Source organism: Rhododendron vialii, chromosome 4a (assembly GCF_030253575.1).
Source record: "Rhododendron vialii isolate Sample 1 chromosome 4a, ASM3025357v1".
Lineage (NCBI taxonomy): Eukaryota > Viridiplantae > Streptophyta > Magnoliopsida > Ericales > Ericaceae > Rhododendron > Rhododendron vialii.
Genome location: NC_080560.1, coordinates 32,147,560 through 32,164,802, shown reverse-complemented (window position 1 = coordinate 32,164,802; position 17,243 = coordinate 32,147,560). Strand labels below are relative to the sequence as shown.

Here is a 17,243-nt window from a genome sequence, read left to right as displayed (position 1 = left end):
GTCACATGAAGTTAGCAGAATCTAACCATTTGGGTGATGGGTAAGAGAATCTGTCGAAAAAGATCTCTCAGGTAACTGTGCGTATTTTAGTTTTTGTCATGACAATTAATTATGTAAAAATAAATAATAGCTTTCATATTGAGGGAAAATGATTATTGAACACATTTATTATAATTTTTTTTTGTCACACATGATCAAATCTATTTACATCAAGATAAATCCATTCCCGTCATTTGTTAACCGAGAATAAATCTTTCCATCGCCGGTGTAAACATTTGTTTCCTCCAAATCAATTGCATTACAACACGTATCAAAACAGTAGTCTCAATTAATAAAACACGGCGACGTGGCGCAATGCAATTGATTTGAAGGAAACAAATGTTTACACCGGCGGTGTAAAGAATTTATTCTCTTGTTAACCTAATTGGTAGCATGATTGTTGATCTCGATAGATTTTATATGAGAATAAATTCTTTACATTGCCGGTGTAAACATTTGTTTCCTCCAAATCAATTATATTGCGTCATGTTGCAAAATAGTGGTCTCAATCAATAAAACATGGCGACGTAATGCAATATAATTAATTTAGAGGAAACAAATGTTTACACCGAAGGTGTAAAAAATTTAATCTCATTTTATATAGAAATAAAGAGTTGTGATTGTACTAAAAGGGGATCCACAAATAAAGAATAGTTGACAATCTAGCAACACTAGATTGACAAAGAAATAGAAAACTTGGGATTAGAAGTGGACAGACTGTTCAAGCAAGTCCACAAATAAAGAATAGTTGACAATCTAGCAACACTAGATTGACAAAGAAATAGAAAACTTGGGATTAGAAGTGGACAGACTGTTCAAGCAAATCCATTGGTTGCATTAACGAGTAGAGCAGTGCAGAGCGACCAATTTGACCGCTCATCTCTGCAATCGACGGCTCGAATCTTAACTGAGCAATGAACGATTCAGATTTGTATGCTATTTGTATGTGTTCATATTTGATTCGAGCAGTCCGTGCCAAGATAAACGGTTGGATCGGCCGCTCGGCAGCATCCCGGGTCCGCATTAACCAGGGGACACAGTGAAATACTGAAAAAAGGAAACTTTTGCGGCATTAAAAAATGAGTGGAGTGAAACATACAATTCCTTTCTACATTTTTATGCAAATAATACGACTTTATACGTTGATTGAAATAGATGTGCGCAAAAATATGTCCAAGAAAAAAAGAAAAGAAAAGCAGCGGATAAAGATCCGCCTGTGGAAAAACAAGAAAAAGAAAAAGAGATAAGCTTGACACACAAGCATGAAAAAGATATACTTGCAAGTTGCAACTTGGTCCCAGGCACAATGATTTGGAGTTTGGGCAGAATCAAAACTTCTAAATAGTGCACTGATGCCTGAAGCTTGGGTTGCAGATAGAACCTTCCAAAGGAGAGTGCAAAATTAACAGCAAAAAGAGAGACACACACACACAGGGAGAGAGAGAGAGAGAGAGAGAGAGAGAGAGAGAGAGAGAGAGAGAGAGTGAAATATTTTTTGTTGTAGGATCTCAAATTTCACCGCAAAGTAATTCAATCGACTAAGCAAGCGTTTGCATCTTCCCCATTTGCAAAAGACCTTTTCGGGGATATTTTTCAAGGTGAAGTCGAGAAAATGTCATTCAAGATTAATTATTTGAGTGTCGACCTTGTAGGCATGGAATTGCTGCTTTGTGGACGATTTCACAAAAACCGACAAGTGTGCAAATCGTTTTTGAAGAGAAGAAATAAGCTCATAATTCATAATGAGCTAAACCCTCCACCAACCTCTCTAGGCCTCATTCATGACATATAACTGAAAAACAAGCTACGTTTTGGAGACATTAGCCAGTCCAGTGGCAAAATGCACTTTGATTAGATATAAACAAACAGACAAGGCTTGTGTTTGGTACAGGTAATGGCAACAAATATGCAACAAGAAGAATATTATAAAAAACACTTATCCTTACAAGTTTCTCATTACAGCCATAACGAAGGAAAAGTACTTTTCGACATTATCACCATTTATATTTGAAACAATCCATCAAAGAAGAAAAAAAGAATGTATTGTGAACACACATGCAAAACCATGTGTGGAAGAACGTCAAGATTTTGAATCTTCAAGGTAACAAACAGGGGCCTGTGCAACTGCATCACTGCCCAACATGTGTGCGAGAACATGTGTGCGAGAATGAACTACCGCCTCAAGCTCTCCACGATGTAGTCAGCGTAGAGATCCCTTCATAGTACAAATAAAAGAGAGTAATGAGATCAACACCGGTAACATGTACATGAGATTGACGAAATCAAAGCAACTTTTATTCTTCCAAATAATTGTTTTTAAGAGTACAGGAAGTAACCCTAAGGCTGGGTTGTGAAGCTCTCAAGAGGGACGCTAAGGTTGTGTTTCGATCATGAATTGTGAGGAATATGGAATTAAAAGAAACTGTGAAGAAAAAGAAAAGAAATGAAGAGCAAATATTTTTCATTGCCATGTCATTGGCTTTCCCATGGTAATCTTTTACGAATCCATTATCCATAGAGATAGCGAGACTCATTCCTTGGGTGATTGTGTGCAGCAAAAACTCGAGTAAAAAAGGAGTGATTTAAGATGTATTGGGTAATCTGATCAAAACTGTGCAAATTAATATGGGAAAAAGAAGATAATTAAGGAGAGAAAAATCTTACATGGAATGCTGGACTACTTCAAAAGCATCAGAGGCAGGCAGAAAATCATTAACTGCAACTTCCTTGTTCTCATTTTTCTTGTCTAATTACTCGTTAAGAGAAACTAACACAATTTTTTCTCTAATTTTGCACCATTAGAAAGAGAAACCAAGCAGAAGAAATTGCTGTTGTTATCAAATGCATATGCACTCTCGATTACTCCTTAAATAATGGGAAGTTGGGAACTATTAAAAGGATACAGTCCTCAAAGAAACGGCGGATCTCAGCCAACCGATGTGGTGGGAGCTCATTGATATCAGTGTAGTGTCGGTACTCAGGATCATCAGCACATACTGCAATTATCTTGTCGTCTTTTTCACCCTATGTTCAGACCAAGGTTAAAATGCCTTCTAAGGGTAGAAAGAAAATCAATCCCGAGTACAGATCACACACAGTCACATACCTGATCAATCATAGGCATGAGGCCTATTGCTTTAGCCCGAAGAAAGCATCCTGGAAGAACTGGTTCCTGGACATGTTGTAAAGGGTTGCAAGCATTAGAAACCAAAGTTCTGTTTGCAAATTATAGTAACACAAATTCAAATTCTATGCGCATAACCTTTAACATTGTTTTGGATATTGGACCACAAGCTACATAAGATTTGGCATAATTCACATTGATAAGGAAAATATTAGAAAACAAGGTGCCCGCCTCAGCAGATTACGGCCACTTACATGTGATGCACCTCTAATTTTGCATCGATTAGGTCAGTTCCCAATACTACACAAGACCGGAAGTACATCTGGTTTTTTGAGCACCAGCTACTAAAGATTTGGCACAACCATCCTAAACTCTGCATGTCAGCCAAGACTTTAAAATGCATGTCCCATAATATACCTGTGGGATCAGCTAAATTTCCCTACTCATGTTGACTACGATAATTTATAGTTGGGCACGTTTGATTTAATAGGAGAGAAATTACTTACCAAAAAAAAAAAAAAAGGAGAGAAATTAGCTACAGTTAATATAATTAGTCCTCAACCCTTTCTAAGGAATTTGTTAACAAGGAATAAGGATGGAGTCCAGAATCCAAGATTATTAAGGCCAATAAGAAGGTACTAAACAATCAGATTTTCTCAAGGGCTTTTCCTTTCCTTATTTGGATTTTTTTTGGCAGAGTGAAAAACTTAGAATATAACTAAGATCAAAAGGGCCTCATTACCTCATATTTGGTACCTTTCCCTTATGATGCTCGCGACTCTAGATTATATAACCAAAAATGTTTGTGATTCTCATCATCAGTAATAACCAAGCAAATAAATTGATAACATATGCGTGAAAAATTCCTTGGCATGGTTATAGCATGACTCAAATTACATTCAGTGCACTAATGAAAGGATATGGCTAGTACTCCCAGCTATGCATAGATAATATGCAATCCTAAAAGGTGCAAAACTGCAAATGTAACAAAATGAGTATCAAATGGCATACCTGCATGATAACCAACACATCCAGGGGGTCATTATCCTCACAGAGAGTACGAGGGATGAAGCCATAGTTATGTGGGTAAACAACTGATGAGTAAAGGATACGGTCAACCTGCACATGTGAACAGGTTTCAGCAACCCATTGTGACCAATAAAGGCTCACTCCATTGAATTTTACGCATAATTACCTTGATCATTCCTGTTTTCTTGTCGAGTTCATATTTCACCTTACTCCCCTTGCTAATTTCAACCACCTGCAAAAATGAAACGATGATTATACTAGATCCTCTGTTAAGGAAGAGTTGATAGACATTCCTTTTCACATTGAGCATAGTTTATTGAAAGTGAAATCTAACTGAAACATCCAAAAACTAGATATTCAGAACAGCAAACTTCTACAAGGAAACTCAAACGAAACTGTGTGATTATGGGCTTGAACGGGAAAAACAAATTACCAGTTTCACAAGTTTCTCTAGAACATAACCGTATATAGATATGCAAACTGCAAGCTTATTCATATTATCAAGTAAAAGTTTTCTGAGGACATGAGAACCAAAAATGCTTTGTAATGCTGAGTCTCTTAACCATTGGAAATATTAATCCTTCAAAGCTATCAAACCAGGAAAAGGAGAGCAAGTAAGGGGTTATGTCACAACTCACACCATTATCATATGTGGTAACTGCCTCTGAATATATTTGTAATACCAAGGTACACAAAATTGGTTGTAATACCAAGGTACACAAAATTGGTTCTCAAATGAAAACAGAAGGTTAAAGTTGCCAGCTTGTTCTATGCATTCCAATTGTAGACTGCAGAACTTCATACACAGTTGTAATGTCAATGCAGTATTTTAATGCTGTGTATGAGCATCATTTAGTGCAATAATAACAAAAAAGTTGTATCTAGGATTCATGCAAATGGACCATGTGACAGTACCAAAGTACGCCCAGTTTGGTACCCGTTAACTGGTGTCTCCGACGGGTAGATAGGGTGCAAATTTAATCTTTGGCATACAATGCACAAAGTGGTTATCTTCAGGCTCCAACCCACAACCTCAAGGTTAGCAGGCTATCAACCACTGAAGTAGGGGAATATACTTCACATAGTACGATGTTCAAACTCTGCACTGAAATATATTCCAAATACAAGACCTACCTACATCTACTTATGTCATACAGGTAGTTACGCATGTTAATATTTTAAAAACTTGTTTGGTCCAATAATTAGAGCAAGTGCCTACTGTTTATATTTAAGGTATTGTTTCCAGCAACCTTTAATCAGTACTGCAACTGACCACAGTGTTGAAACTTCGAACAACCTTACTTTTTGTCAAGTAATGTCATAGCAAGAGAAAAATATCAATGCAGGCAAAAGTTGACCATTGAACTGTGAGCTGTATATTGTTAAGTATATGCTTACACAGTTGAAGATCGTGGGAGCTCCAGGTCCTGCATTGTCAAGAAAATTACATGCCAAATGGTTAATACATCTGCAATGGAAGCCATCTTCTAGAATTAACATCTGTCGCTTATAGTGAAGTTCAGTACCTATCTCAAGATCATGCCAAGGATGTGCAGCAACTGATTTTCTGGTCATTGACGAGAGTATTCTTTCATTTAAAGGTGGATGTGAAGTTTTGTGAGTGCTGACAGGTTTGTTTGGAGCCTCAATAGGTGGAGTCATGTTCAAAAGCTGCACAAAAAACAATAACGAATTGAAAATAAGGCACTTTTTCTTTCCCAGATGAAACCAGTGAACTAGTGAAGTTTGCTAGCAATTGCTGAGTAATATAGGACAAAACATAAATATAAAATGCATCAAAATGAACTTCTGGCTCGGTGTCCACTAACCAGCTCAAAAACAGAGACACAACCAATAACTATGGCACTATTCAGTGTTGTATTCAAGGTCATGTCGATTTAGGAGCAACCATTTTAGCTTATTGAAAGTTGCACAAAAATATTGAAGACAGGGCCTTCGATTGATCCCGTCTGAAGTATGAAATATGGGAAAACGATTATTGTATGAGTGGTGAGCCATAAACACAAGGCTTTATTATGCTTCTTTCCCTTGCTATTCTTGTTGTGGGCTTCTGGTTGACCCTTCATCCCAATACACAACTACAAGAAGTACACTAAATTTCTTAAACATAAACTTGTACCATCCTAGACAAGACATGTAGTTCACTTTAAGACTGAAATCTAATTTGTAGTCCAGCCATTTGGAACAGAAACACAATTGGAAAGTCAACTATACATTTCCTCATATCAAAGTATTAGGACCGGAGGATGTAGGAAAATAATGAACCCCTTGCATATTCGCATCTACAATTATGATATCAAGAAAATATGCAAATGCTACAGTTAATCACTTCCTCAAGACTTTCCAATGTGAACACGTGATATAGACAAGTCAATGAATATTTAAAATCAAATCTGCACATGATTAAACAGTTCGTGGACAGCCTAAATTACAACCTACGCAAAACAAAATAAGAATTAAAATAGTAAATAGAATCATGCCCAAAAAATTCGCTGCATTACAGATAGAACAAAGGTATGTCAGACTTCCACCCAGCATAAACTGAAAGTGTCCCACTGCAAGCAAGAGTATATTAACAAATCTGATCTTGAATGGTTTTGCATATTTACAGGACCATGAGAATTTCTAAAATGTCCTAAACTATTCAATGATCACTATCAAGCACCTATCCAATTGTTGTTGAAACGAACCAAATAACTAGGCTTGCATTTAAACATGAGCATCTCCAATTGGGGGGAAGTCAAACCCATGTGGAGCTCCACTTGTCGAAATTGGCACCACCAATTTGCTTCAAAATTGGCATCAAGTGCCAAATGCAAATTTGTGGTTTTTTGGAGTTAAAAAAAATTAGCGTTTTGGGGTTTTTAGAGCATGTGAGCAAATTTGACACCACGATTGGAGAGCACAATGTTGTGGATGTCCAATTAAAGGTGTCAAATTGCCACATAAGCCTACCAAAAAAACTTTACATCTCTAAATTTGAAGTAAATGTCAGTGATGCCCTGACATTTCCTCTTTTTCTTTCAACCCTCCAAACCAAGATTTTTGCGTTACTATTTTAACACAGATCTGCGAAACTGAAAGCAAATTACTACCTATTCAACGTCAAACAAAAATTACCAAAAAGACAGAGAGTATATGAACGTCTATAAGACTACATTGACGTCTACGAGTCTCACGTCAAAGATGAAATTGCAGCGATCAGCATTTACAGAAATTCAGAGAAACGTAAACATATGCAACTCAAACAAAAAGAACACAACACCAAATCGGTAGATATAGAAACCAGAAACCCTAGAAACAACGACCTGTTCCTACGAAACCGAGCTCCAAACGTACCTAGTGGAAATGATCAACGTCGTGAACAGCGAGGAATGGAACAAAAGACTCGAGGAAAGGCTCAGATCTCGAGACGAGAGAGAGAGAATGTAAAAATAAAGAAGGCGAGTGAATAATGCTTCTAGAGGTGCGAATTTATATAGACGGATACCTACGTAAATGTAGAGAGAGAGAGAGAGAGAGAGAGAGAGAGAGAGACCTTGCACTTGCAGCTCCGTGGTGGAAAGCTCAAGCTGTACGCGTTCCCGCTCTATGTTCAACTTGGACTTGACCATTTAAAGGCATAAAGCAAAAACTGAAATGGCCTTAATTACGCACGCACCCCTTTAAACTTCTCACCTTAGTTTTGTAAAATGGTATTTGTATCCCTTTGAAAAGTACATCATAACAATTTAACTCTTCTAGTCAACGTCCGGTGACCAATCAAACGTATACCAGTTCAACGTTAGTATCCTTAATACGAGGGCGGCTCTAGTATTTTAGTTCCTAACAATTAAAATTATACTACAATATTATGATGACTCAATATAATTTATGTCGCAAAATTTATTGGGCTTATTTTATTGATTTTTTTGGGTTATATTATATAGCTTCTCACAAATTTAATCAGACCTTCAATTGTTTTGGCATAGAATAAATGACACTAAAATTTTCTTTTCTAGTTATATGTACAGATATTTTATGATTGTATTCTTTGAGCCCAAACTATTCAAGCTTAATCAATTCATGTGTAAAAAAAGTTAAAGTATATTTTGAGCCCGAAAGGTTTACGCTCAATCCAATCGTATGTAGAGAAAAGTTGTTTATTTTTTGAGCCGAAACTATTCAAGCTTAATCAAATTACGCGTATAAATTTAATTACTAAACTCGTAAATAAGACTATAGCTGCCCCTGCCTAATATATATTGCGTGGAATGCCAATTTGGCCTAAAAACAATCTCTCATTCTCTCTTTTTCTCTCTCTAGTCACTATATCCACCACTATCAAACTGCGTGGAAATGACGATGTCAAGGAAGAAGTGGATAGGGTTAAAAGGTGGAGGTGGCGGGGGATAGAGCTATTCATTGTCTATTGGAGGCAAGAATTCTTTTTTAATGCTTTTATGGATTGTATGTATTGGACCGAAAGAGCGAAGGTGAAGGAGGAGAGGGAAATAATAACTTGTTAAAAATATTTCCTCCGTTCCAAATTGTGTACTTCCTCTGTCCCAAATTATATACTTATGTTCATAACAGTTAGATCTAAATGTATGTATGTATAGTATAGTTATTAATATTTGTGAAAATGAATATAATCTTTTAAATTTACACGAGGATTAAGTTTCGGTTATTGACTATTATAAAATTGAACCCTTCTGCAGCCACCGACAGTCACATGGGGCCCACTATGGGTCTCCCACGGAAAATTCGAGTCGTTCAATAAGTTAAAAAGAAACCAAGTGGCTTCATGAAAAATCAGCTCAAGCCAATATTTGTAGGTAATCGATCTAATCTTACCCTTTTGATTCAAATAACAAAAAAATCAGCTCAATTCGATATGTGTAGGTAATTCAGCTATCTGAATGAGCCTTTTTGGCTTCAAGGATGTCCGTCTAGTGGGAGAAGTGGTCCAAAGCAAGAGTCTTTCGGGTCTATACCCATAGCCCTTCTTTTAGTACAGTGCAAGAGTCCCGGGCGGAATTCCTTTCTATCTATCATCCCGTACTCTCATTCCAACTTCTCTTAGTCAGTCTTTTATTTGATCCTGTCTTATCTTTGTTAGGATTGGTTGCCTTTTCCCTTTCGTCTGTCGTTTGTCCTTCATTTGGTAAGTAGATCGGGCCTATCTTCTTTCAGATCGCATTGAAAGTTGCTCCTTCTTACTATGCTTTGATCTTTCTTCAATCTGAACGGTAAGGGCCTGACAATACAATTCTACCATATGCTAACTCGTTTGGAGTTCATAGTGTAAGAATAGCAAATTGCCTTGAAATAAAAAGATTAGATCGAGCACTTACACAAATCGGATTGAAGTGATTTTAAACATGACCACTCGGTTTTTAAAAAAAATTATTAAACGACTTGAATTTTTCGTGCGAAACCTGCAGTGGACTCTGCGTAGCCGTCGTACAAAATTGGTGAAGCCACCGCCGGTGGCCATGGCATTTTCGTATAAAATTTGGCCCATCTAGTCATCTCTCTGCTGGATTCGGCTACAATCAATTGTTTAATTTTCAAAAGTATTTGGGAGTTGTCGGTGTAATTTGCTCCGAAGGAAATTCTTACGTCTCTCTCTCTCTCTCTCTCCTCTCTGCGTGCACGAAGAAAATGCCATTTGGAATCAATTATACAGATTCTACGGGGAGCGACTATGACGTGAAGCCAGTTGGGTAATTGGGTGGTCCGGTGACGCGCGTTGGAAAATCGTTGGATAGTAGGTGGGCCACCCAGTGGGGACTGAGACGGAGTTCCTAACGGTCATGAGGCTCAGTTTTCTCGGTTCGGCAATGTCGTGAACGTACGGCCGGTGAGAAGTCTCCGTTACGTATTCAACTTTCTTGTCCACATTTTATACTTTTCTAATTCCTTACGTTGAAGAGAATGATTAATCAAAAAAATTACTAAAAATTTTATTTTAAAAAGGTTGCGAAAAGTAAAAACTATCGAGAAAATTCTAGACAAAAAAGTATACTAGATGTTTCCCGAAGTGGAACAAAATTAAGGATATGACAACCAACAACACTAGGGACACATACAAATTGCACAAATACTTACGAAAAACTCATATAAATAAATTGTGGGCTCCTTTCACACTACACATGTGAATGGGCGAATGGTTCGTGTCTTTGAACTTATTCCATGCTCACAGAGGTTCGGCCCGGTCGTCTTTGAAAAGAAAATCATAGAGTTGTGAATGAATTAGGCTGGGTTCCAGAAACAAGTTAAGAACTTATTTTTTGTTGAATAAGAAGGGTTGTTCCGGAAAATAAAAAATGTGATACTTATTTTGGAAGAATTTAATCGTACCGGCGGCCGCGCCGGGCCGTCTCCGGCCACCGGACAGCTGATCCGAGCCGTCCAAAAATTCTTAAAAAAAAAACCGAGGGGCTCACACGGAAAAGGAGTGCTCGGATCAAGCACCATACACACCTCGGGATGCCGTTGATTTCCCGCGGAAAAGCCCCCTCGGTTTTTTTTTTAAAGAATTTTTTGGACGGCTCGGAATCGGGCCGTCTGGTGGGCCCGGAGACGGGCCCGGCGCGGCCGCCGGTACGATTTTCCTCTCCCGGCGCCCATTATCAATAGCAAACAGTCCTTATTTTTTGTATAAGGCAACTTCAAGCTCAAAAAATTATGTGTTGTAACGCAAATAATTTTCTTATAACTATGGATCTTATTTGATAGATCTCATTGAGATCTTTAATACGATGCAAAAAAAATTGATTTTTTTTTTCATTTACATTATTTTTGAGTTTGAAAATGTGAAAGAAACTTTTTATTTGGATTTTGTGGAATGGCCCTTCTTTTTTTTTGAATAAAAAGTGGCAAAATAAGTACTTATTTTTAAAAAGGTTTCTGGAACGGAGCGTTAGTAACTCCTTGACAATGACTTTTTCCTGTATACGTATCTATTAATCTATGAGTATTCGCAATTTTGCATCCCATGCTGCATATATCAAGTATTTATCAAACTTGAAGTTACGAGGCCTCAAAAGAATGTTACTAGTAACGATATAGAGTTTTTCTCACGCAGGCTCCGTAAAAAGCATTTTGTTCATGCGCGATTTACATTGCGTATTTTGGTAATGTGCGAAGGGTTATTTTTACAAAACGTTTCAGAAGATAGACATTCATCCAATACGTTTCCAAAACGTGGACAGATCGACGAAAAACTCTTAATAGTCATCCTCTAGAAGTTTTCAAAGTTCAAACTTATAACAACATCTCTCAATTACTAGGTCCACCTCTTAAAGTTCAAACTTAGAAGTTATAACTGCTCATTTGGAAGTTATACTTGACTTTATATGAATGGTCTTGCTATTGTCAACCCACTAAGCTTTTTTTTTTTTTTTTTGAAAATGTCAAATATCATTTCATAAGCCCGAAGGCGAAGATTACATCGCAAATACAGGAATGCACCAAAACTACCTACTCCAGGATTAACGGACACCCTGCAAAAGCAAATCAGCACTAGGTGCCGACATGAGAATCCCGTCCGGGACTAGGCAGAAAGAAAATCGAAACGACATCCCAGTACAAACCATTAAACAATGAAAACAGATGTAATTAGAAAACAACCAACAGATCTCAAGCGAAAAAGAATCTAATCCCAACATTTGTCGACTGAAAAGAGAAGCTCGACGGTCGGAGACCAAAACCTCCTTCGCCCCTGACCTGCAGCCGTCTTCGCTAGCGCAAGCCGGCCCTCGACGGAAATCACCCAAATAGGCAGCCTTCCGGTTCCATGGACTGCTCGACTGGTAACCGCTAGGCAGACTATCCGATGAAACCCATCCACAAACCAAACCAGAACAAGAATGGAAAAAAAAGATTATTTGCCCACCACCACTACCTCACCAGATCCGGGGGAAACCCAAAGATGATAAGTACACTAGAAGATAAGGAAAATATATATTTTTGTGTACCTTTTATACCGTTTAATACACATTTACACACTTAGTATTGTCAGCTCATTGGACTGATTTTAGAATTTTCCTTATACGAATAATGGGGCATTTGAGGTTCCAAGGTTTGTGTTCAACTTCTCTTCTTCCAGTGCTTTAAAATTAAATTATATTCTACACGAAATTCTTGCTTTTACACTTTCAAAAAGAAAAATACATTTTATGAATATGCGATTGCTGCATAATCCATTTTTTAAAATCAATTCTTATGTCTCGAAAGTATATTTCATCCTTATTTTTCTTACTTTTGAAACTTTGGTTGAGCAATTGACTAATTTGCCTATAAAATAAGAGGCTACGACACTTAAAAAACATAACCGTTGCATGTAGAAAGTGACTAACAAATTGAAAGACGGACAAAAAATAATTCGGATATTGATTATATCTTCTTTTTGCCGATCAAAAAAAAGAAAAACTTAAAATTGATCAATCGATCAGTTACTTGAGATTTTACCAGACGCTGAGAAATATTGTTGCATCAGTCAATTTTAATCTGTCCTACAAAACTGGTCATCGTGGAATGATAGTAGTAACATTTTTGAAACTTTAGCATGCAAAATGACAATAGAAACCAAAATTGAGGTGGTGTAAAATGCAATTTACTAATTAGAAAGTGTTGAAGCAACCCCAAGAATTTCTTTTGGTTTTTGCATGTGATCGGGTGGAGGGGACATAATGAATATATATCGAATGAATGCACCACTCATTACTCAAGCCTGGCAATTTTGTTTTTGAATTCTACAAACCCGAACCTACCAGTCTTTCAATTTGAAGGTTTTTTTTTTTTTTTTTTTGGGGGGGGGGGGGGGGGGGGGTGGGGGTTACTGTCAAAATAACGCATTAAAGCATTAGTATGCCGCTGCAAAATTCAAATATTTGATCGAAATTGTTCATTTTCAGGCGTTAACGTGTTAGTCCATCTCCGCAAAATTCAAGTTGACCGGCAGCATCAACTAGCGCGAGATTGAATAGATTTATTTTTAAGTGCGTTTCCAAAATGGCAATTTGCATTTATTTACCGGATAACAATATCGTTTTGAGCGTCGAGTTAAAGATGTTTGATGCTACCTATTTGGTTTCGTACGTATGTTCTACCCATCGAGCTCTACAAATAAATCATGCGGATCAAATTTTGAAAATCAAGCTCCGTTCTGTTAAGTTTTTTATTTTTTAAGTACTTATTTTTTACTTTACGAAACAGATCAGTCTTTTATAATACATCATTTTTAATTTTAAAAAATATTTATTTATTTTAGCGGAACGGAGGCTAGAGGTAACCATTGAACTCACAGCACCCCCTAATTAAGTCGGTCTTTGGACAGGACAATTTCATTCGGCATAGAACAACTATAATTCTAATTGACCTGGGCAGAGTTGACTGGCCGATTTCTGAGATCTAGAAAGAGTTGTGGCCCCTTCAATGACAGGTCTCCATCGGCTGTCTTACCTAAAGTACTGGAGTAATATTCTATTTACATATAGTATATAAAAAGAAAGTACAAATTGTTATCCACACCAATAATACTTTCTTGACATGTACACTCTCGGCCGTTCCGATTTAATAATTTATATTTTTTGACATGTACTCTCTATCAAATAAAGATTTATATTGCATATAAAATTTTATTCCGATTTAAAAATATACAAACTCATTTTTTATTTGGTTAGAAGGGAACGAGGAAGCGTTAAATAAAAAGGGGGACAGGAACTAAATATGCTAAACAATCCAACCGACAAAACTTGAATATGTACTTTATTCCATGTTTACAGCACTTCCAAAAGAATATGCTCTTTTATATGGTATCTAAGTTATGATGCAACAATGATTTTTAATTTGGTGTATATATATAGTAACACGATTTTGACATGGACCCACTACCAATCCATTGTTAACACTTTTTCTGTTTTTTTTTTTTGGTTTCTTTCTTTTGGGCAATGAAATGAGGGTATTCTATTGGTTACGTGCAATTTCCAGTTCCTTACACACTGAGAATAGGTATTGGATCTGATAAATGTTTTCAATAGCGTAAAGCTGATCCAGCTATGCGCTTACGCATTTCATGAGTTATTGTAGGTTCAGTTTGCAGTAAGATTAGTCGAAATGCACGTAAAATGCCTTTTGTATTTGATTGATGAAATGAAAAGTAGTTGAATGGCCTCGAGGGAATCAAGTTTGTCGCGAGATTCAAACACCTATGCTTAGGAGTTAGGGGTGGACATCGTGTCGTGTCGTGTCATCTCGTGTTCGTGTTAGAATTCTCTAAACCCTAATCCGAACTGTTTAGCTTTTCGTGTTATCGTGTCGTGTCATATTCATGTTCCGTGTTAGAAATAACCGACTTTATTTGACCTGCTAACTTCGTGTCCGGTTCATATCGTGTTATTGTTGTCCTTTTATAAATTCCCATACCGCGTCGTGTCATGTCATCTCGTGTTCGTGTCAGAATTCTTTCAATCTTAACTCAACCTATTTAGCTTTTTGTGTTATTATATCGTGTCATATTCGTGTCCAAATTTTTTTCGTCTTCAGTCAATTCTCTTTTTTTTTTTTTTTTTGGACTTAATTTTTAACTTTAGACTCTTCTCGATGATCACCAATCCAAAAAGTTCAGCGAATGTTACAAAAATTCATAAAAGACTGAAAATACCAAAACAATATTTAGGAAGATCAAGGTCAAAATAAATAAATTTTTTTAATGAAATTGATATTATTGGTCCTTGGTGAATTTTTTTGAGCTTTTCCTAATTTTTTTTTAGAATTATTCATTTGTCTCAACGAGAAGAATAAAACATTATGAAATTACAGACCAAAGTTTTAAAAATTAAGACACAATAACACAAAGACGGTAATTAGTGTTGTTACGTCTTTAGCTTCTTCTTTTTTGGGTCATAGTTTTTAACTTTCACATTCTGCTTTTCTGCTTGTCAAATGAATGATTAATTCAAAAAAAATTATCAACAAAAAATTAAAATAGACGGAAAAAGAAAAGTGAAATTTTTTTTTGCCCACACTATTATTATTGATATTCTTTACGTTGCCGAAGATCACAAAATTAAGTTGGAACAACGTATCTCTTGGGATGTTAATTGCTTACTAGCAACATGAAATAACGTTGTCTCTATTTGTCAATACAAATTGGGAATTTGGTGGATCCATTAGAAGCAATGTTACACTTCCAATTTTATTTAAGAATATTGGCAGGTTCATTAAGTTGCCCGAACCATTAATTACTTAAATTTTGCATGACTATGACATATTGCCTGTCATGACAAAACATAGCACCAGTCAACAATAATTTGTTTGCGATACTCCGGGCAGTTTTTTTTCTCTCTTAAGAGCATGTTGGGCACAGTTCGTGAACCTCACATGCATCGTACGGTTTTGATGAACAAATTTGCATTCGAATCTGTGCACACAAACCTCCACTTTTCTTTGTGTAATCTAGTATCTAGATCACCTTGACTACCCCAGATACCCAAATATTGAAGACTGGCGGTGAGAGCCAAAATTGTGAGTAAGGTTTTACTTACTATAATTCTCCCACTCGAGTAACCCCTTGGAGTCCGTACTCCACGCCTCAAATGCCATATGTGTCGTACCAAAGGTTTCTTGGTAGCCTCAATAACCCATCTAGGCAGTTCAATAGTTTGAGCTCATTACTGTTATCGATCAATGGTAAAATCCAGATGTTGTGTTTGATTCTGCTGGTAATACATTACTCTCTCACATAGAGCACAGGTCTTGCAGCGGGATTTCCAAACCTTCGCGAGTGTGTCGGTCCCGGGTTTAAAAAGGAAATTATAACCAGCTTCTGAGAATTCCTAGCACACACAAGACCACAATCTAGCTTGGAGCCGTCTTTGTACGTAATAGGTAGTTTGTTAGAGGTGTTAACTTGTGTTTTCTGTTCTCCAAAAAAAGAGACACAGACCGGTACGTACTTATTTTTTGGTGATCAGAAACAGGAGCAAGAAAACCAAGAGATGAATCCTGAATACCTAGTCTTCCCTGCTAACACCACTTCTATTTTTCGAGATAGATCTTAATGATTCATGTTAAAAAAAAAAAAAAACCCCGTTGATCCTAAGGGCATCCTATAAGATTTCATACGTTTATCATACAAATGGCCATGGAAAACAGGGCAGCATTCAATGTGGCTATGCCAATGGGTTTATCTGATTTGGGAGATATTGACGGGCCCTTTGTCCATTTTCCCCTGATCCTGCTGCTGCTTATTTCGTGTTTAACGGAGAATCGAAGGGCTGCAATTTTCGGGGTTCTTCGTTTCTGAACAGGTTTTCGAGTTCAATTCGATTTTTTCTACCGTGAGATTGAAATTGGATTTGGAGACGACGGTGTTTGGGTTTCGAGTTCAATTCGATTTTTTCTACCGTGAGATTGAATTTGGATTTGGAGACGACGGCGTTCGGGTTTTTGGTGGGGTTTTCGTGGGCGTGGGGTTATCATTAGTGGGTCAGGGTCGGCAGCCATGTACGACAACGGTGGATGTGGTGGCGATAGCGACGGAGGATGTGGTGGTTGTGACGGCAACAGTTGTGTTTCTTGAATTAGGGCTTCAGGAGAGAGAGAGAGAGAGAGAGAGAGAGAGAGAGAGAGAGAGAGAGAGAGAGAGAATGGGCTCCACTTGCTGAGTTGGCACACCACATATGTGAGGTGCGGTTAGGGTGTGGTGGAGAGAGGTGTCTGCAGTTTCGGTAAGACAAGACTAAAATGTTGATCCACTGATTAAGGAAAGGTCTTACCAAAATTGCTAAAGTACCAAATCCGACACCAAGTTTAATTTTCCACAAACCTTGCCATATCAGCGACAACATTCCTAATTTCAATGCCTTTACATACGACGACAGTGGAAAATGAGTAGTTCCTAATTTCAATGCCTTTACATACGACGACAGTGGAAAATGAGTAGTCGTGCGGAAGTAGCATCGAACAGATGGAGCATCATAGCAAAAAGTATAGCATGGCACAATTATATTGTAGAAAGCCAATTTCTGTTAAAAACACA

At 37.2% G+C, this 17,243-nt stretch overlaps 1 protein-coding gene across 4 annotated transcripts; it reads right to left on the bottom strand.

The window, feature by feature from the left end:
• Positions 1-1,946: 1,946 nt before the first annotated feature.
• Positions 1,947-16,854, bottom strand: LOC131322830 (soluble inorganic pyrophosphatase 4). Of its 4 annotated transcripts, XM_058354345.1 has the most exons (10): positions 16,842-16,854; positions 7,553-7,639; positions 5,719-5,863; positions 5,591-5,619; positions 4,359-4,424; positions 4,175-4,282; positions 3,146-3,211; positions 2,943-3,063; positions 2,704-2,785; positions 1,947-2,254 (listed from the first exon to the last, which is right to left on the bottom strand). In XM_058354345.1, exons 3-10 carry the CDS (start codon positions 5,852-5,854, stop codon positions 2,212-2,214), a joined length of 651 nt encoding a protein of 216 aa, XP_058210328.1. In that variant the 5' UTR covers positions 5,855-5,863; positions 7,553-7,639; positions 16,842-16,854; the 3' UTR covers positions 1,947-2,211. The 4 variants fall into 4 exon arrangements, with proteins under 4 accessions (XP_058210328.1, XP_058210327.1, XP_058210329.1 ...); XM_058354344.1 differs by lacking the exons at positions 7,553-7,639; positions 16,842-16,854 and adding an exon at positions 7,752-7,892; XM_058354346.1 differs by lacking the exons at positions 7,553-7,639; positions 16,842-16,854 and adding an exon at positions 7,522-7,545.
• Positions 16,855-17,243: the final 389 nt, after the last annotated feature.